The sequence below is a fragment of the Carassius gibelio genome, chromosome B16 (assembly GCF_023724105.1).
Source record: "Carassius gibelio isolate Cgi1373 ecotype wild population from Czech Republic chromosome B16, carGib1.2-hapl.c, whole genome shotgun sequence".
Lineage (NCBI taxonomy): Eukaryota > Metazoa > Chordata > Actinopteri > Cypriniformes > Cyprinidae > Carassius > Carassius gibelio.
The window spans coordinates 11,146,634-11,169,528 of NC_068411.1; the positions used below are offsets into that span (position 1 = coordinate 11,146,634).

General features: G+C 36.0%; 1 protein-coding gene across 4 annotated transcripts in view; it reads right to left on the bottom strand.

Annotated features, from left to right (window-relative positions):
- LOC127974913 (trafficking kinesin-binding protein 1) overlaps nucleotides 1–19,122 on the bottom strand; it is a 42,758-nt gene extending 23,636 nt beyond the window's left edge. Inside the window, exons 1-2 of one of the 4 annotated variants that reach the window (XM_052578495.1) lie at nucleotides 18,917–19,122; nucleotides 7,196–7,390 (exon numbers count right to left, since the gene is read on the bottom strand). Coding sequence is in view for 3 of the 4 variants with exons in the window: in XM_052578492.1 (XP_052434452.1) it covers nucleotides 7,196–7,390; nucleotides 10,539–10,542 (199 nt within the window). In the remaining variant the exon portion in view is untranslated. Of the gene's footprint in view, nucleotides 1–3,429; nucleotides 4,093–7,195; nucleotides 7,391–10,538; nucleotides 10,757–18,916 lie in introns of those variants that run through there. The other 3 variants (XM_052578492.1, XM_052578497.1, XM_052578494.1) reach the window with 3 other exon arrangements.
- Nucleotides 19,123–22,895: the final 3,773 nt, after the last annotated feature.

Below are 22,895 nucleotides of genomic sequence, written 5' to 3' on the forward strand. Positions count from 1 at the left end.
ATATATATATATATATATATATATATATTAGTTAATTTATTTATATATATATATATATAAAATGTACACACACACACACACATGCATACATAATGTATTTTCTGAGATGTACTCCATTAGAGAACAAATTCTGATCTGACCTCATGTTTACATGAGGTAAAACAAATGTTTACGAACCTATATACATTTTTAATGAATTAGTTGTAACCACAATCAATCACATTTATTTAACTGAAATAACTTTTGTGTTCTGTGTGAGTTCTGGTTGTAGTTTGTTTATATTATTTTTAAACAAAGCTACACTTTAAACCTTAAAATTAATAAAATGTCTTGTAATCATTTATAAATTACTGATCATGTAATGTCTTTATTTTGATTAGCAAAGGATTCATACATCCATTTGTCTATATATTATTATTGCACGTTTGAAGCACCTACCCAAGCTTACAAAAAAAAAAAAAAACTAATTGTACCTGTAAGTTTTACACACATATACCAATAAATAAACAATTGAGACCAGTCTGATTATTAACTTGCTTCACAAAACTTAAACATAACCAAAACAAGCGGAATCATTTTAGTTCACTATAGCGTTATATGGTAATAATCTTTACCCTTTAAACTCAGCAGCTTGACAACTGGAGAGTAAAGACATGCGGCGTTTGATAACAACACTTACACTTTTACAACTCCACCTAGTCTAACAACGTCTCACGAATCACCCATTAACAAAGTCTGGGTTTGTTTTGTTATCACTCATTTTTCGTTTCATTGAGTGAATGCAAATTTCTTATAATTGCAATAGAGTCTGCAGCGCAAACTTCTTGCAAATGCGGTTTGTTGAGGGCCTTCATTCCTATGGAAACACAATAGCGTGACAGGAATGAGAGAATGGCACAATGGCCAAGGCCGTGAAGGAGGCGGGTTTCTCCTTAGTGTGAGCTTAACCATGGCTGAGCTTTTGTGCTTTAGCTCCACTGAAGAGGCTAAAAGGAAAAGCGAGAAAAGACGGGCTGAAAATGGTGAGGAATATGGTAAAGGGCTGGGAAAACTCTGAGAGGGGAGGAGAAAGTGAGAAGGGGAGTGGGAAATGCAAAACAGGTTGAATGGGAATAAAAAAAAAAAGAATGTGTGTGTGTTGAATTCTGCTCAACCACTTAAGAAATCAATATGCTGTGTGAGAGGAATAGAGACCCAAAACACAACACAGAGTGTGGGTCAACGAAAACTGAATAGTATATATTAGTGGTCGACCGATGTGTTTTTTTTGACAGCCAATGCTGATATCTTGGGGCCGATAACCAATATGATTTAAAAAAATATATATTTTTACTAATATTTCAGAAATTTGAAATCATTTGACAATGGATTAAAAAAGTAAATGTGTAAAAGAAACATGCTAATACTTTAGATGACAGTATTTTCCACAAATAAATACATATTTAATACAAATATAATTCAAAAGAAAGTAAACACTGTAACCAACAGTTTAAATTGTATGAATGCATATTTGCTAAATGATGTGGCAAATGAGAAAGTATTATAATGTTTGCCTTTCTATTACTAATATTCCTAATATAAAAGCAATCGTTACAATACTTTCTGTATACATTAATTCCTTCATTTAACCTTTCTATCTGATTATTAGACAGACTTCTATCCGTATTAGACAGAACTGTTAACGACGAGGACGAACAAGAGAGATTTGAGCACTGTGTGCGCTCAGGCACCGCCGCTCTCTGCCGCTCCTCGAACACATCGGCCAAGCAGAAAAACTTATCGGCCGATGCCGATATTTGAAAAAAGGGGCAAATACCAGCCGATATATCGGCCTTGGCAATATATCGGTTGACCACTGGTATACAATCACATACATTTAATATCATATAACATGCATTGAGAGAATCATCCACAAACAGATATATTCTGCTCTAATGATCCGTGACTGATAGCTTGGTTCAGTTTTATTAATAATGGGATGTCTAAGTGTTATCATGAAGTGTTTGGTACAAAATAACATGAGTTAATGTAGTATAGAGTGCTGAAACCGAATCATTCATTCATATTTTGCCAATAAGCCATTGCACACATACAACATGTCTCTGACTCCTCTTTCACAGCATTGTCTCAGCCTGAGAGATTTCCGTATTGACTGCAAGAGTGACAGCCTACAACAGTCTGCGTGTTTGAAAAAACCCTGCATCCATCTAACACCTCTGTATTGTTTATTAATATTTTTACATTGTATTAAAATGATCCACTTCTGTGACTCATTGAGGTTTTATTCTATTTGCTCCCCTAATTTTGATAACATTTCGAGACAGCAAGCGATTCATCATTGACCTGATATAACTAAACAAACATTGCATACACGCATAACTTGATATTTGCATAATATGCTGCATGCTGCACATCACAGTAAATGACTGGGATCAAAACAGAGCAGTTTCATGCAGGATTACGTAACCATCCCAGTTCTAAGGAGACATATTATAAGGAAGAAAGGATAAGGCAGCGAACAGCCATCAGAGAGCACTAAAACATCCAGCAAGCATATATGTGCAGTACTGTGATATAACCTGCTGCTTGTGACTTCATAATGTCTACATACTGTATATGAGCGCATCATCAGTGGTGAATGCTGAGACTATGTGTGCACAATCATTTTATTGATTTGCACAAATATATAACTTTTTTTTCGGAAAGGACAACAGACAGTATGTATATTCAGATATAAGTGACTGGGGTATGAATGCAATTTAAACCTGGATCTATCCAGTAATAAATGTATGTCTCTTTGCTTTAAGACTATGAGACGATTGAATGAATGCTATGGTTATTAAAGACTTCTGCTGAAATTTAGCAATCACTTTGTAAGAAGTCTTATGGGGTTACACTTAACAGAAGATCATAACAAATACAGTGCAGTTCACAATATAATGCATTCAAATAGCAAAAACTAATGCTATTTAAACCTGATGATCATCATAAATAAATAAATATTTATGAAAATAAATACTGGCATTAAATGATTAGAATGTATTCAAGACTGAACAATTCAAGGTCATACTTAAAATAATAATAATATTATATATATATATATATATATATATATATATATATATATATATATATATATATATATATATAATGTGTATGTGACTGAACTCAAGATGCCCACAAGATGCTGTCTGGAACATTCTTGAAACATTTTTGATAACATGATCATCAGGTTTTGGACAAATTTGTGAATTTCATGTCAATTTGAGTGGTGCTATTCAATATCCTTTCCCATTCTTGTCTACAGCAGACCATGTTACTAACCAACTTTCTAAAAGGGTTTACTTCCCTGGGGTACCTCTCCCCACCCCTCTGCCCCCTCTCCCCCCCTTAGCGGCAGCCGATGAGATTTTTCCATCATGGTCTTACCGTCAGCACACTCTTCATAGTACCAGTCCAGCTCGTAGTAATCAGCCTCCACAAACCTCTGCATGCTCAGTCTCCTTCAGTCTTGAGCTGCAGCCTCTCCCGTCCGGCGTCTGAGGTCACACACACATACATGCACCTATGGCTGCCCATTCTCCCAGCAGCCGGATCTACTGATCTGCCACTAACTAGTCACAAGACATCCTACACATACAAGGTCAGAGAACAAGGGATGATGAATGCAGTGTCTCTAAAAGCCAGCAGAGTTGCGCAGGAAATTGTACTGCTATAGTCAAGGTTGTATCATACACTAGAGGGCCGGGCCTACCAGCAATGCCAGCCAATCAGAGCGCACTTCATCAGCTGCTTCGTCAAAGCCCAACCCAGTCTTCTCTAGAAAGGTTGCTATGGCAACTGGCTCTGACTCCAGGCTGTATAATGCTTTGTTGATTAACTTCCCTCTGTTTTTCTCCATCACTCTTCCACTGATGTTTTCTGCCAGTGGTAGCAATGCATGCGTGGAATCTTTGATTTTGGTGCTCAGCTCAAATGTAAGTGGCTGGTACAGTGACTGCAGGTGTCCTGCTTCTGTCTGCCTGCCAAAGGAAGCAGCTGACTCTCTGCAATTCACTGTGCCAAGAACTGCCACAAATAGGCTGGTGGAAAAAAAAGGAGACACACTGACCACAGAGTATTCTATACAAAGGCTTGGTCTTGTCATTCATATTCTTTGAAAACTAAATATTGATTTAATTTGATAAAACTACTGCTTACACAAATTTAGCAAATACATTCCTTATAATGCGATTCTATTCAACACCATAGCTCTTGAATGGTGTAAATGATCCAATCACAAGCTTGCGTTCAGCTATGAAGTCATTTTATGGTGCCGTCGACCTACTGTTGATGACGTTCCAGTTGCCACCTCATCGGCTCACTGGCGAAAGGCTCATACTGATGACATCATGCTGATGGGGCAATGGATTTATGGAGTTGTGGGATATGAAGGAATTACCTCCGACTTGATTAGTAATGTTGTTAGGATTGTGAAATTTAGTATTGACTTTTTCTGTTACGTCTGCCTGTTCCTGTTTCCTTATATGGTTTTGTTCCTGTTTGGATTTAGCTCATTAGTTAGTTTGCTCGTTAGTCATCATTAGTCTACTCCCATCACCTGTTTGCCCCTCGTCAGCTGCCCTATTTAAAGTCTCCTTTCTGTTAACTACACTGTCGGTTATTGATTAGTGTTACATGGTTTGCTGTTACCATGAGTTATTTCCTTCTTTGAAGTTGTGTGGATTAAAATTAAAGACTTTATTTTGGATTATTTTTGTCTTTAACATCTTCCTTGGAGTTCTGTAACAAATGTCACAATGAATTCCATACAATTAAAAGAAAAAAAAAATCGTAAAGGACAAAATTAAGATTTTGTAAGAATAATTAAGAGATAATTTAGATAAAATTGGTTCTTTTAATTATGATTTTGGCTCACATTTAACAAAAACCCACCAATTCACCATCAATCTCAACAAATTAGATTACTTCATAAGACCAAAAAAAATAATTAAAAATTAATAATAACCGTTACAGTTATTTCCAAGGCAATCCAAAAGAGTAATCCACAAAAACAGGCTAAAGTCAGGCAGGCAGCAAACAATGATAAAACTGGAAAATATATTAAAAAAAAAAAACACAAAGGCAAGGAAACAGGAAACCTAGGTAATGTACAGGCTATAACAAAAAAACAGTGATTTGATTGAGTGTGTGTGTGCCATTCTTATAGTGAGACTAATGAGGTAATGTAAGACAAGTGCTAGCAATGATGATGAGTGCAGATGAGTCCAGGTAAAGGATTATGGGAAATGTAGTCCTGGGTTAACAGTAAAAGTTAGGGATGGAATGCCAACTGGTGGAGCTCATGGGCACTCCAGTGGGAGATCGTGACAATATGGTAAAGATTGATTGCTTTTATTTCTCTGGTTCAGACAGACAAATCATAAATGAACTTAAGTGCCGTCTGACATCTAACGCCAAACAATTGAGTGAATAATTCAATGACTCACTCAAAAAAGTTTTCAACACTTGTAGTCATCTACTGGTGTAAAGATTCAAAGAAAGAGTCATCAAAAAATATCCACCAATAATGCACAGACTGACAGCCAGTTTGGAAGACCACTAACATACACAAACAGAGTGACACGAAAAATGAAGTTTGCCAATGCTGTTGTATTCCAAATCAACGCTCTTGAAACGCCACTCAAGGGGATAAACATTGCCAATTCAAGGACTGGAACTAAGGCTTGCATAAATTACATAACAACGCCATGCACTGTGAGAGATTTGGTTGAAATCATGTTAGCCACAGTCCCTCCCCAACCCAGAGCTGGGCCTCAGTTTGAACTATTTTTAGCTAATATATGAAAGAGCTGCATGACAGCTCATAAGATCCAGGGCATCAGTATCAGTCATACTGTAAACTCCTGTGATCTATAAACTCTGATGACTACTGTATATTGAAAGACAGCTATCAAAACCAGTTTTATAATGCCTGAAAGTTGAACAACTTCAAATAAAGCAAGACAGAATATTATAATCTACCATAAATAAGTACAAGGAAATTTAATATTCTTTTTTTTCACTCTATTTTTAAAACTAGACGTTTTGAAACATATTTGCATATCCAAGTAAAATTATTTTCCAGGGAGGCCAAAACGTGATCTACATTGTTGACTGCAGTCATTTTACTATTTCAACTCAGTGGTTAAGAGTATGGCAGGATTGTAAGGTCGACTGCAGATCTGTCGGTTAAATACGGAATAAAAATAATGTTTTGCATGTGGTCACGATGACGACCTCAATCAAACTCAAGGACAGATCATGGAAAAAGGAACTGATCTAAGAGTCCTATCATATGCTCCCTTCAACAATGAGTGACAGGAGACTCAGCCAATGAACAGCAGTGTAGGACGGTTGCCTGGTAATATAACCCAGTGTTGTGGATACTAAACACAGCTGTCACATATGAACAACTGTAAATGCACTAACCAAATTATTATACATTTAGTATCACAAGTCTCAAGTAACTTTTTATATACACATAGAAATAAGGATCTTAAATAGAAAGGTAGCACTTTATTTTACAGTCCTGTTCCTAATGCACATACTATGTACTTATTATAGCAATTACAATAACTATGTAATAACTTGGTACTAACCCTGAACCTACCACTAAACCTAACCCTACCCCATGTAGTTACCTTGTATTACCAGAACTTTCTTAGATAAATACACTGTAAGTACACTATAAGTACATGTTAGTACACGTACTGTAAAATAAAGTGCAACCAAAAGAACCTTCTGATTTAACTTGAGCATAAAACACATATTTCCAAATAAGTTACAAAAATGCAGCACTGAAAAAAAATAAAAAATAATAATACTGCCATAATACTAAAAAGATTGAATTGGTTTTATACTTTATTCTTTATTCTTAATGAAACTAATCATAGAGCAAATGTTTAACTAACACATCTTTATGTTGAAGCATTGTTTAAGTATGCATGAATGGTGATTATGAGAGTGTATGTATATGCTTATTTGTGTATGTCAGTGCATTTCTAAGATATTTGTTGTTACTATTTTGAGGAATATATGGCCAGACAAAAAAAAAAAAAAACTACATTTTGTATGACAGGAAATAGAGGCAGCACAAATAGTGAACAAAAGTGAGAAAAGTAGAGGAATAATATCAGAGCGATTCTGTGCTTACGGAAATATTTGAGGGTCTCCTCGATCTGTTCAGTGGTCAGGTCGAGGTTGATGTCGGGTGAGATGAGAGGCGTGTGGAGCCAGTCGTCGTGGTCATAGCCAAATATTGTGTCAGCTCTCAACTTATAATGAGGCAACTGCTCCTCAAGCAAACTGATGATTTCCACCTCAGGAAGATCAGTGCTGTTACACACATCTGGGAGAGAATGAGAGAATGCAAAGAGAATGGTGAGAAAAATGTTGGGCACGCACAGACGTTTGCTTATTACTAAAGAAATTACTAAAAATAACCCAGTTACAACTACACTTTTGTATAATGACAGTCTTTGAAGTGCCTAGTAGTCAATGCATTTGCTAAAAAAAAATACAACTTTAAGTTGTAATAACTGTATAATAACAGTGTAATAATATAAAACAATGTAGTATTATTACAAAGATGAAGTCAAAGACACATTTAGGACTGAAGTAAGAACTTATAAATTAAAATGCATCAAATGCGAGTTTAAGCTGTCCTCTAGTGGTCTGATGAAGAACTACACACCTACACCACTCAATACAATTGGAACTTTTTCTGCACAAAACCCTTTAAACCAGTTGTATAAATGATATTCATTTCAATAAAAAGACAAATAAACAGCAAATTACAATCCACAAGTTTTTGGAATGACAAAACACTCATGTTCAATGGAATTATGAAGCAGCCACTGTCTTACCATAATGTTTTTCTGCCCATCCTCCCTTCATAAGAAAACCTTGAATTAGGTCTTAAATTAGTCAGACAAACAGTATTGATGATCATTCCAAACCAACAATACCACTCTTACAACTCTCTTCTGTACGGTAATGACTAAATAGCTTCTGAACAGAATTGTAGGACTGAAATGTGTGGCAAATTAGAGAGTCAACAACTCTGTGTGATGGAAGCCACAAATGCTTGTGTTTAACTAAGCACAAGAAGAATGGGACTGGCCTTACAACAATGCAACACCCATTACAGCTGTAACGCCAAAGAGATGAACCACTGATGGTCAGCAGAGTAAAAAAAAGAGTGTGAGTGTGTGTGTGAGAGAGAGAAAGAGAGAGAGAGAGAGAGAGCGAGAGAGAGAGAGAGAGAGTGTGTATCTATGTGAACTTTGGGTGCTCTAATGGCATGTGGCACAGTGCTGGCTCCTTGAGCAAAGATAAAAGCAGTGCTCACCTTTATACAAGGTCACCAAGTTTGTGACACACATTCAGTGAAACTCCACATGAAGTTTGTATGAATTTGAAGCGGCCATTTGTGAAAACACTAGCTATTATTCATACAGAAACAGGGACTGACCCTGGGTAATTCATTGTAGCAACTTGAATACTACAGATGTTATGGGAATGAGACAGTTTAAGACCTGGACCTGGTATAAAACATGATCTTCAATTCCAAATGCTCTCTGTGTGAATGTACAGCCAACGGTTATTATTTTTAGCATTATTTTATCAATCAATCAATCAATCAATCAATCAAGTAAAGGGAAAAATAGAAGCGATTTAGGAATGTAACAGTTAAAGAACTCCGAAAAGAGCAAGATTCTCATGGGATTTTAAAACAATGAAAGCCCTTCACTAACAGTTTAAGCTGTGTGTTAGAGGGTAGCAGGTAGTGCAACAGAAAAATAGTGCATGCTTACATTTTTAACAGACTCCGTTCCAAAACTGTTCCTATTAAATTTCTATAAAGGGGTTTCAAAATACAAGCCATTAACCAAACCAACCTCTTTGATTTTAAGAATGTACCATAATAATAATAATAATAATAATAATAATTATTATTATTATAATTATAATAAAGCCATAAGAAGCACTGCAAATGGCACAACACTAAACATTGGTTATAAGTGTAAAAAACAACATACAAACAGTTAATATACCTATGTAGTGTGTGTAGCACAGGAAAACAACATTATATTCTGTAATTTGTAATGCTTTATGGGACTAAACCATGGTACAGTAACCGTGACTTCTCCGATTGGTGGATCTCGTGCAAGGATTGTGGGTAGTGTAGTTTTTTTATTTATTTTTTTTTATTATTAAACATGATACTGCCAAGGTATACATCTCTGATCTCACGGTAAGTCTTTCTTAAAGTTTGTTGGCAAATGGTTATATGTGAGTATAAAACTGAAACTAATATGATTTAACTTCCCTAATAGTCCTGTAAGGCTCAGGCACTCTTCTCTACTCTTCTCTACACTGGAAAGCATGAGGCCCCTGAAAGGGAAACTTACTCTGTATTATACAGGATGACACGAACACATATCAGCCACATTCTGTCACTTTACAAGTGAGGCGAAAATTTTACTTTTTTTCAGACAGAAGGGGAACATTGTAGAAAAAAAAAAAAAATTAGTATAGAAGTATGGGGTGAGGGTTTCATTCAGTTAAACTCTGACTAAAGAGCGTTCTTTGTTTGTCTTGAGCCAACTGGCAAAGAAATCTGAGAGCATGTCAAAACAGAATCTACCAGACTTTGCTGAAATGAGGTGTGGATCAATTAAAAAAATTATATATATATATATATATATATATATATATATATATATATATATATATAATCAAAATAATGACACGTCACGTTTGTGTAAAACCTTATGATAACAATTATCTACAGTATATAGTATTTGGTTTGTATAAGCTGCATGCATATCAAACTTATATAACATAGTTTATCATCATTTGATAATGATCCAAAAATCAACTTGTGCTTCAAAGGAAGCATGAAAATCTGACCTTCTACACAAAGCAGGCAACATAGACCATGCTTCAATGCTTGTTTTATTTTTAAAATATTGTCCAAAACATGCATCGTTCTTAGACATTTTATGTATTTTTTTAATTAAATAAATAAGTGGTAGTTTAATTGAAGGTTTTAATTTAGATTTTGGATCACTGACTTTGAACCCCACTTTACGTGTGCATGTTGGCAAATCTTTAAAATGAAAATAAAATAAAAAATAAAAACTACACTGATTGTCTAAAAATAAAAATAGAAAACAAAGAAAATGACTAAAACTTTCTAATCCAAGTTTAAATGACTCAAATCATGAAAACTTGAAGGCATTTAAAAAAAAAAAAAAAAAAAAAAAAATTAAAAGTTCAAATGGTGTTTTTAGCCTGTTTTGATACGAGGCAGTACAAACTGGCAACTTCCAAACACACAGTTAAATGAACCCTACAGACAAACAACTTAGCCTTAACCCTGAAGCACAGAAGGTCATCTACACAAAATCTCTGGCCACAGTTGGACACCGCCGGTAAAAAGTCTGATAGTGAGCGAAAGTTCAGTGAGCGTGAAGAACAGCAGTACTCACTCATGGTGCTGCAGCCACGGGCTCGCTGTTCACTCGCCCAAACTTACATTTTCCACTTCTTCAGGATCAGACACGGCGTCGACAGAACCAAGTGGTTGTGGGAGGAAGAGAGGGAGAGTGTAAAATGAGGGAGGAGGCAGTGAGCAAACGCGGACACAGCCCAGCCATGTCTGGCATGCTGATGACACCAGTCACATGGCCCCTCACTAAACATAGACTGGATTTCTCTCAGGACAGTCGGGTTCAGTGTTCATTGTTCCTGTCCTCCTGACCCTGGATCAGTTTTCTCTTTATATTAAACAAAATATATGACGTACAGTATTTCATGCAAAACAGCCAGCGGTTCAGGGGGTTTTGGGGGCGTGTGTTAGGCAGGAAGTTAGACAGCCTCAGGGAAACTGGCTCAGAGATAAGTTTAACAGCTGTTGAGTATGTGAGTGAACATGAGAGGGAAAGAAAGAGAAGAAACAACTCGACAATACATGCTTGAATGTACACCGTACATTTTGAATCTACTTTTATTAATAAAATACATTTTGGTCAAAAAGGCTGGAAACCCAGGATTCACAATAAAATAAAATCTAAAATAAGCTGCGATTTAAAATGGTATTAATAAACAAACATTTAAATAATGAATATTGAAATATTTTAATAAAAAACGACAAACACTTGACCTTAACCTTGAAGTGCAGAGGACACACACACACACACACACAATTATTCTGATTATTATTATTAGTATACAAATTATAAATAACATATAAATAATATAATATATTATTCAATATTTAACAAAACTGAAATTATAATAATAATAAAAAAAAAACTAAAAAAAATAAATATAAAAAATAAAAATAAAAAAAAACTGATGAGAAAAGAAAAAAATAGCAGCATCAGTATACAAATATGAAAAATCAATCGCATATATATGCAGGATAAAATTAAACTATTTAACTTTACATTTTATATTTTCATATAAAAATGTGACTTAAAAATATTTTGAAGACGAACTTTGGCAAAGACGTGCAGCAATGACTTTCCCTAACTACTAGAATTTCTCTTCCTCTATCTCTGTACAAGCAGAATTCGAACAGAGAATGTTAAGGTGCTTTAATGTCAGTGGCTGCTACTTAAGTCGGACTACTACTGAACAGCTGAAAACACACAAAAACACACACAACCAACTTCAAACTATTTCTTTTTACAGTCAAGGTACAGTTTGGTGGACACTCTTATCCAGAGTCATTTCAAAAGCTTATTTAGCTTCACATGTGACACTCCATGGTCGACAGATGGCAAGCACACAATTCAGAAAGCTACCCAAGCAAAAGTAATTACCTTATTACCTATACAACTATAAAGCCCTAAGCAATGACAGCATTTCCAAGTTAGATGATCAAAGTCAAAACAGGACTTTTAATACAGTCTATAAAATCATATAATATCAAGTCTAGTACAGTTGGAATCGCATGGTTATTTTCCTAAAGTACTTGGCTTCTCTATTCATTTGAGGACAAAAGGTTTTCAGAACTTGAGAGGACATGTGGGAAAGGCCACATGCACAGATGACTGCCATAAGGAGATGAATGGGAATCTTTGGGAAAGAGCCAATCAGATGGCAGACGACAGCTGCTGAAATGAAGTGTAATACCATATCACAGTAAATCTCTAATACATTTTGAAGAATTGACAATAAAATCGCCAGTTACTGATGGAGTCGTGCCACAAAAGTACTTGCAATCAACAAACAAGCTGTTAGTACACAGGGAACCTTGTTAAATTTGTCCAGGGTTATATCCCATTCCCACTTTTTTCCCCTATATAAATCATGCCTTAAAATCTAAAATAACCAATATGATATATTGCACTTCCCTATAACATTTGCACAGCCTTGCCTAACCACACAAACAGTGGTATATTTCTATGGCAACGACAGCCAAACAGTATCTCTGTTTTGGAAAATCTGATATAATCTTTTCTGTGAGTCAGAACAGGCAGCGTGTCCTCGGCGACTGCATCAAACTAAAGTTGACTATACAGCTGTATTAACCCTCAAACATGCACATGTACACAAACCTGAGCTTGAATGAGTGCGTGCTGACTTGACCCAGACTATACCTGTTTCTGAGGATAATAGTGGACAAATTCAAAGAGTAATGCAATCCAGCAAGTAAACAAACTATAGCGGACACGTAAATGTGGTCAGTGGCAGAATAACTGGTGTCTGACATATAATGTGTTCAATTGCAACACTAATGATGGTGTTACTAGAGCAACGTACAGACTGCATGACCGGTGCATTTAATGTTGCAACATCTCACTGTTGTACAGGTATATCATGTGACACAAACCACAAAAAAGACATTCAAATAAGAATTTAAAACACTGTTGATTTTTGATGCAATAAAATAATAATAAAATAAAGTAATAACATTTCAGAGATTGTCCGAGATTATTTAGATTATTATCAAAGTATGACATTTGGGATGCACAATATTATCATACCGATATAGGAATCAGCCGATAATGGAATCTGAATGTACATATCGGTATCGGGCCGATATGAAAAAATGATGCTGATATGTCTTGCCGATAAGATGAATAGGTTGACTCGCATGTGCTTTGGGTGTGCTAACAATAAGATTACGCCACCAGTGACTCATTTTTAAAGCTAAGTTTTGCCTGAATGGTGATTAGATTCACTGATTTGTGTCACTGCATTTAAACTGAGAATGCGTGTACAGAATGATGCATTCAGTGTGTGAAACAGTTACACACACAGGAGAGACTTGGTGTTGTTTCCAAACAAAAGGAAATATATCGGTATCAGCATCGGCTATCGGCCAAAGGAGTTGAAAAATATCGGCAATTCTGAAATCGGCAAAAATGCGATACCATCCATGCCTATATCTGACATTCTACAGCAACACACGCATATTGTTTTAAAATGTTACAGAGCTCAAAAGTAACATTTCATAAACATTAAGCACCCTTTTATGTAGAAATCCTTAGCAAATTGTCTGAACCATACAAACATGTCTCTATTTAATCTCAATCTACAATTTGAACTATTTAATACATCAAAGTTCATAAATGAAAACCAGCTCAGAGATAAAATACAAGCCTGCTCTTCAGACAAGTATAACTGTATCTCACAGTTGCTATATAAGAGGAAGCAAACAAAGGTTACAATGTTCACTGTTTAAGAACTGCTGTAAAACATTTTTTTTTTTTAAATGCAACGTAACTACCTCTGGACCTCCACTAGATGGCAGCGTGTCATCATATTGTGTTCAGCCAGTTGAAAGAAAAGTAGGTTAGATGACCTAAAGCTTTTCATATGCTAATGAGCTGCCTGTAGCATTACAACACTCTAACCGACATATCACATGTGAAAGCAAAACACTGGAAACACAATGCCGCGAGGTGGGTGAGGCGATTATCTCACTCTTTCACCGTCTGCCGTGTCCTTCAGTGGAGGAAGGGCTGGTCACAAAGTCACAACCACACCAAACTTCCACATTTCCTCAAGCAATGTATTATCAAGCTGGATGAAGACATTATTATTTACCTTATAGAGCACCCCACCATGTTTTATTTTATTTTTGTTTTATTTACTAAAACAAATGCTACAATCGTAAAAAAAAAAAAAAAACTTTAAATTAAACATGTATATAACTGAAATAAAATAAACCATACACACTTAAAATTATTTAGTTTTATTTTGCCTTTCTGTAGTTCAAATAGTAAAGCACGGTCAAACCAAAAGCATTAAATGCAGGCATCATAAATCTAACTATGATTGCAGTGGTAAATCAATGGAAGAATCGAAAATCTTGGCAAATTGTACATTTTAGAAGGCAGTGCGTAGGAAGCACCTCACTGTTTCATTAAATACTATGTGTCAGGAGCATTACTAGGTAATGGCAGCCTAGCATTTCCACTATGCAAATTCAGTCAACTGAGAGTCTGTGATAACAGCAGAGGAAATCTCAGGAAGGCCTTGAATGGATTATAACATAGTTAGTGATTAAAGCTCAGGTAGATATAACCAACCCACCACCAGACTCATTTAATGCATGAAAGAAACTTAAATAATAATAAAATGAATTTCGATAAACTGATATTTATTTTCATGTCATAGCCAAATACTGGTAAACGTCTAAATAAACGAATACGTGTTTAAACAATTGTCTACATTAAGTATAATGATAATATTAATATTTTTTATTTAACAAATAACATTATAAAATGAAACATACTGATCGATAACCCATATGGTACTGATATATTGTTCAAAATCACAATATAATGATCTTCCAGCAGACAGGTACACTAAAATTCTTCATTCTTCTGAAACAAAGGTGCTTTCACAGTACATGACTGAACTGTGGGATCAACTAAAACAAATAAGACTGGTACAACTGGTACAACTTAAAAAAAAAGTGACCGATTCAAGGATTTCTTTCTCTCTGGGGACATTGTAAACTAAGGAAGTGAGAAAAACAGTCATATTTAGTCTAAATTCTCATCACACATAATTATATTAGGGTTACACAACTACAAACCCTTAAAGACGAGCAGGGAAAATTCATGAGAGCCTCTTTGTCAAGGGCTCCAGGGAGGCGACACGAAAAACTACGACAGCCTAAAGCTGGTGCCAAAAATTCAGTTACACTTGCCAATTACGTTAATTTGGAGTAAGCCATTTATCTCCAGTGAATGTACTGAAAGCAGTTGGATGTGCAGTCCTATTCAGATGCACTGCTGTACTATTGCCCATATATCCACAGTATAACACACACATATACATTACTGCACAGATGGATTGAGAAGCTTTTACCTGATGAAAATGTACTTCTACTTCTAAATGATGAGTGCTCCATACTGCAAAAGAGATGATGAATAGCAGTCCAGATGAACATGCTAGTCATGAACGTTAAAGCATGTTAAGATATTTGAACTGTAAAAGCTTGGTTCAGGCCAGATTAGAAAAGACCACCACTGTGACAGTCAGTTAACCTGTTAAAATGTCACCCCGTCCCGTATACGGGACGCCTACGTTGACTATACTATATTACAATCAAATCTAATCTAATCTTGACAAACTATATATCGTTGGAAACGTCTAAGACTCCCAAATATATATTTTACCAATATTTTTTGTAAAAAATTATGTAGGAAAAGTAATAGATGAATTTATGACAAGAGTGCACCCTCAGAAATCTACATTACAAAAGGAGCTTTGACCTTTGTTTTAAAAAAAGACTTCCTCGTTGCCTTTTTCTCTATCACATTTTAGAAATCATCAGAAGTTATATATCACTTGAAAACATAAAATCTCAAAATTCATCCTTCAAAACCCATTTTAAAATGTTACAAAATGTTTTCAGTCATGAATTATAAACATTTAGGTTTGTATCATGCACATTCATGTCTATCTTCAAAAAAGTGAGTGACAGTTAACAGGTTAAAAACCATAACTTGAAAAAAGCAAATCCAACAGGAACAATTACAACTGCCTTATGTGCAAATTTACATGTTTGTATTCAAATTCTTCAGTGATGATTAATACATTAAAAAAAACAATAAAATAAAAAAAATATTTTTTTTTTGTTGATTTTAACCTTTGATTTTTCCAACTTACAGCATTTTAAAATAAATGCAAAAATAAAATAAAAACAGTTAATTATTATTGTGACAATTATATAACAAATATTATGAAATTAATAATTATAAATGACATCTAGTCTTCAAAGTAATCTTGAATTTAAAAAGTATCAAGAGAAAAAGATGGCAGAAGAAGAAGAAAAAAATAAAACATGAATAAGAATGAATGTGATGTGACAGGTCTATTAGTCTGCATTAGGGCTGCACGTTCTCAAGTTTTTCATTAACCGTTAACCGAGGCCCTTAGCGGTTAATACTCGGTTAACCATAGTGTGCCATAGTAACCATAACCATAGTAATTTCCGGACATTGGCCGAAAAAAAAAAGGAATGTCCAATAAAATTGTATCTCTCCGGTCAAATTGTCCTATTAAAACTGCCTAATAATGCCGCCCATTAACACAATCTGAATTTGAGAATAAGCCTAAAATGTATAAGGCAAAAGCTAACAAGCAGACTCCGCGGCCGCCTCGCTAAGGCTATGACTATGTTTGACACGTACAATATTTGAAAATCGATAATTATTTATGTATTTATTTAAATTACATTTATGTCTGAATTTATGTCAACCGATAGACTTTCAAATATCAAAATGTCATGAATTAATATGTATTTTTGTACAAAATGAAATATAAACATATTTTCCTATTATATTTTGCCTGGAAACGCTTCCAACAAGGCGTCGGTTCTATTTCTAGCATGCACGCGTCGAGCCGCGCGTCTCACGCAGGCAGTCGGCAAGCTCTAACCTGTTAACATGGGAACCGAATTAAAAACAGACACGCCACGCATCCAGTGTGTCCTGACCGGCCTAATGATGCCCGGGTGTTGGCTGTTGAGATTACAACAACGAGGTTGTACTTGAAGTATATCTAAGCACTGTATTGCAATACTTGCATTTTGCCCCGTCACTCGTATTAGCCCGCTTCATATTAGAAAAATGACTTCTTCTTGTGGACATTACAAATGTCTGGGAGCGCTCTGGCGGTCTCTGGTGGTGAAAAAATGTATTACAACTAAATTCAATGCACGCCATTGACGTCACTTAACCGAGCAAAATGTTTTACTCGGTTACACAATTTTTAACGGTTAATCGGTTAACCGGTTAACCATGGACACCCCTAGTCTGCATTTACACTCCATGCGCAAATCTATTTTGACATAACAGATTTCTTTTTGTCACATTATCAATTATTGCATATTTGGATTCAATTCCTATTTGAAATACAGTTGACAAAAACTGCAAAATGGAAAATCTTTTTTACAGCATTTTTATACTTTTTATACGTTTTTATGAAAGGATTCATGAGTGTGCAGAACTGAGCTCATGCTTAAAAAATTAAAATAAAAATAAAGATTAAATGCTGACTAACTTAAATGCTTTCATGCAATCAATTGGCTAGAATGTTCAATACTTCATACGGTACAAACTGAAAAAGCTAGTATTCTTATGTTTTTAAAATGTCAGTATTGACAAAGTGGAGCCAGAATGGTCTGCATATCTTCACTGAACTCTAAATGCTATACCTGAGCACCTTTATAGCACTGGAACAAAGAGCCACATTTTCAGGCAGACAACAGCTTCCACTTAGAGTGGAAAACTTCTGATTCTGAGAGAAAGTGGGTCGGCTCTTTCTGAATGGATGACCGAGGGGGTTTGTGTCACTTTTGATAGAAAAGATTAATGAGTCTTTTACTGCTGACCCAAACCGGCTGAATGTGTCACACAATCATAATAATTAAGATGACAAGAACATAATTCAGCACTGATGTTAGAGAAACGTGAGACTAACAACAGCACAGCCCAGGCATCAGTGTTGGCTTTGAATTGTACAGCACAGATAATTAACTTTATGACTCTTGAAGTGGCCTAGTTTCATAAATAATAGAGCCTGTGTATGTGTGTGTGTGTGTGTGTGTGTGTGTAGGCTGTCTGTACAGCATTCCTCATGCTGGAAAACTGAAGGGAGTTACTGTAGGAGTCACTTTCAGAAAGGCTTATATGAGACAACAGGTTAATTTTCTGTATCCATTTTTTTCCCAAAAGTGATATACATACATGGACCACAAAACACAATGTGTTAATAATCTGTATGGGGAAATGTATGCAATGTGTGAAATCATGTTGAAATATTTGAGTGCTCATCAAACACTTGCTGGTAGCTGTTGACTTCCATAGTTTTATTTCCATGCAATGGAAGTCAATGGATACCAGCAACTGTTTGGTTACTAACATTCTTTAGAATTTCTTCTTTGGTGTTCATACAGATATAGAACACTCTGAGTGTGAGAAAATGATGACAGAATTTTTCATTTCTGAGTGAACCATTCCTTTGATTACTTTAAATAAAAGGGACAGTTCTCCCAAGAATGAAAATTCTGTCATTAATTACTCACCCTCATATTGTTTCAAAACCCATAAGACAATATATTTCTGATGAAATCAGAGAGATTTCTGACCCTTCATAGACAGTGATGCTACGGACACGTTCAAGGCCCAGAAAAGTAGTGACATCAGTGGTTCAACTAAGAATACTTTTTCATTCAACAATTTCTTGACTTGGAAACATGTTGAAGACTAACAGATAAGAAAATAAATTGTTGAATAAAGTCATTATTTTTGTTTTCTTTGTGCACAAAAAGCAAGCTTGTAATTGCAGAACTTGAACCCATGCAGTTTGACAGTCCCTGAACTTTGCAGACTCTTACCTGTGATAGTTTCTGCATCTTTGCAAATCCTGAAAGCATCTTTGGCAGTGGCTTCGCCTACATACTGCTCCTCCTGGTGGTCTGGAGCAGTGGTGGGTGGGTTCCAGAGGTGTTGGCAGTGAGGATGAGGGTTCTGGGGGGAGAGCGGGACGGGCAGGGCTGAGGCTGTGGCAGTGGTGGGCGATACTGCGGTGTCCAGCTTGGCTGCTTTTCACAGGTCAACCCCAGGAGCCATAGGATAGTGCCCAGAGAGAACAGTCCAACTGGCTGTCTGGCAGATGTTAGCTCTACGTCAGCAAAACAAGAGCATCTCTGATCGGACGGATCTGGAGAGGAAGAGGGAGGTAAGAAATGTAAAGCCAATTACATTTAATAGTCATCACATTTAAACAGTTGTTGAAAATTGCATAAACATAACCACTAAAAACCTAATCCACTACATGTGATGCACAGTCAATACCATAGATTCTCATAAAAGCCTTCAAATCAATACAACAATTCATTTAGCTAATAAAGACTAAAACCAGTCTCCTCTCAGCACTCACTTCCATTCAATCAGTCCCGATTTACTGCTGTACTGGGATCAGCATTTGACCCCAAACCAGAAGAGGCCCAGACAAAGCCATGAGGACTACCATGTCTGCCTGAGCTGTGTGATACAGCAATCAATCGCAGCCCTGGTCAACCAAGGCCGCAACACACACACAACACGATTCACTGTCAAAGCTCTGGAGCTCTAACAAAGACTACTGCTGATAAAGTTACAACTGAGCTTACTGAACAGATATGCCAGAGAAACATAATGTGTGTAATAAACATAAAAGCATGATGTAGTTTGTTGATGCATCTTTGAATGGACTAGAATGTTCCGGCACACACTCCTAGTGTCAGAGCCAATGCGCACACACATACTCACACACAGAGGGAGAGAGAAAGAGAGACAAACTAGCTGGCTTTAGAAGCTGGCAGTGAGTGTTTACATCCAAAAATCCACCCAGAGGATTTAAACTGATAATGCATTACTAGACATACTGTACTTCCAGCTTAAAAAAAGGTGTTCGAACTTTATAGATAAACTTTACGGCCCACATTTTTTTTTCTACTGATTAATTTATTTAGGTGCTTTAACGACAAGACAAACCAGACAATGAAAGCCTTGCTCGTTAGACTTCAATTATAAATTAATTAAGTTAATTAAACATGTTTTAGTTAAAGCTGCGGTAGGGAACTTTTGACGCTCTTGCGGTTAATAAACAGAACTGCTTGCGTCTTGCGGAAGAACATCGTAGCCGGAACTACTTCTCTCTGTTTATGTCTATGAAGAATCACAAAGGTACTGGGTTACTCCGCGGCGGTATCCCCGAAGCAATATAAACACTTATTCCGAATATAAACACTTATTATGGGTGCATCCTAGTGATTCAGGACAAGCCAAAAACACGGTTTGGAAAATGGATTCATGGTATACTCGCTTATTATATACATTTTTCTACATTTTGAACACAAACAAAGTTACGGACCGCAGGTCTGATTGGTTGTTTTTTACCGGGAGCGGATGACTTTCTGCAAATGGCAATAGGACCACTGGGAGGAGCCAGAGGATCTTGATATTTTTCACAGATTATCGGTCTCATATTCTACTGACAGGACATAATGACAGGTTTAACAAATATGTAAAAAATATTTTTTTTTACAAAAGTTCCCTACAGCACCTTTAAAGGGACAGCTCACTCAAAAATAAAAGTTATTTTATCATTTACTTACCCTCATATCCTTCCAAACCTGTATGACCACTTCTCTGGAACAGTAAAAGGAGATATTTTAGATACAAATGGAAGTCAATGGTGACTAAAACCATTTGGTTACCAACATTCTTCTTTGGCTACAAGCATCCTCTTTGATGTTCCGCAGAAGTAAGTCTTACAGGAACAATATGAGGGAATACATGATGATGTAAATGTTCTTTTGGGTAAGCTATCCCTTTAAAGGTCATCACACTTATATATTTTGTATCTGAAAAATGAAACACACTCAAAGAACCTCTACACCTTCTTAAAAGTGGCTCTGGCAAACTTAACTTCAACAATTCCATTAGTGTTACAAAAAAGCGGAACTGCGATAACATCATTTCAGGCTAGACTGGAAGAATTAAAATGTTAGTCATAGATTTCATTTCTGGCAGGAAACCACCCATAAGAGCAGATTTTTCCATACAGAAAGCACTGGTGTCCAGTCTTAGTCTTTACTTTAATCATTGCCAATTATGAGCTCATATGTAATATGATGCCATGAGGAACACAACCATGACGGGAGTATTCACTCAGTTTACCATCTGACAGAACCACAATCACAACTAGCCTTTCCCAATGATACTCAACAGTACATCTTACTGTGGACATTCTCTCTGGAAACATGGCTTTTCAATTGAATGCATCATTTAGAATTCATTTAGATGTTTTTTGAGGGGGTTTCCTAATTCAGACAAGCATTCTGAATCCAATCTGAGTCCTTTTAAGGTTCTGTAAATCAACATTATTACTCCTGATGATGGGGTCAAACTTTGTGCAAAAGTCCAGTCCATGATTAACAGGTTAATGACTGAATGAGAACGGTTTCCCTTCTGAATATATAAAGGTGGCAGTAAATTTTGGACAGCTAGTTCTCACTCACTACACGTAGCATCACACTTATCAACGTAACATAAGCTGAGATCAGAGGAAATAAAGTTATTTTTTAAATAGTCAACGAATTCTGGATTTTATTCCAGTTTCCTTGTACAAAAACCGTGAATATAGTAGGCCTAATCATTAATACTGAATAGGCTACATTCTGTTACCCAGAGTGCACACACAGCACACACTACTGAACTGAGTTCTTGTCCATATCTTATTCTGCTTAAACTGTCAAAAGCACACAAGGTACTTGTTAAGAAATAAACAGTAGTTTATTTCTTAAGTAAACAGTTTGGACAAAATTGGATGTCTGACAATATATTAGATAAGGTCTCAAAGTGATAGTGACAAAATAAGCCTGCTCCTTTCTCTATTATTAATGTGATTAAAATACTTAAAAGAGTGCATTCACACACACACACACACACACACACACACACACACACACACGGGCTGAATAATTTTTGGAGCTTTAATGAGAATTCGTGAAACAATGACTACACAGCCATTAATATTTTATATTATTTCATTTTCTTTTCATTTAATTATTACTTTTCTTAGAAGCTGTGGTTACATAGGCCTATAGTACCTGTGCAGTTCATTGAGTTTTCAGCAGTGTAGAACAGCTGTTCTCAATTCCAGTCCTCGCGCCACTTTTTTGTATGTTTCTCTTATGGCTTCAGAGGTTTGTTCTATACGAACAAGTGCCCTGTGAAGTGGACATCACAGGATATCCTGCAATGATTCCAGTTCGAAGTGAACATATATGTTCCATTCAAACAATGTATGCAGCGCGTAAAAACAAAGTATAACTCATTTTAATCCGTAATTATGTCCCCATTAGATGCCACAAATGGCTCGTTTGTAATGGGATTTATTGATTTTGTCTTGTAGCGCCGGTGTTCTGAGCGGGACATGCACCACAGTATGGGGAGGGGCGTAACATTTCCGTAACAAGATTGAGGCATTCGGCCAATCACAATGTACTGGATGGCTGGCCAATCAGAGCACACTTCGCTTTTCAGGCCAATGAGCTTTGTAAAAAAATGACATGTTTCAGAAAGGCGGGGCATAGAGGAGAAACAATAATGTACAGTATGTGGAAAATAATGTGTTTTTTAAACCTTAAACCACATAAACACATTGCACTACACCAAAAATACACAAAATAATGTTATTTTTTAGCAATGTCATATGACCCCTTTAAATATTATCTGTATTTGCTCTTTCGTTTGTAACTTGTGTCTTTGCATTTTAATTATTTTATAATATGCATAAAGTGGGTTTCTTGTTCTAATAAGAGAGAT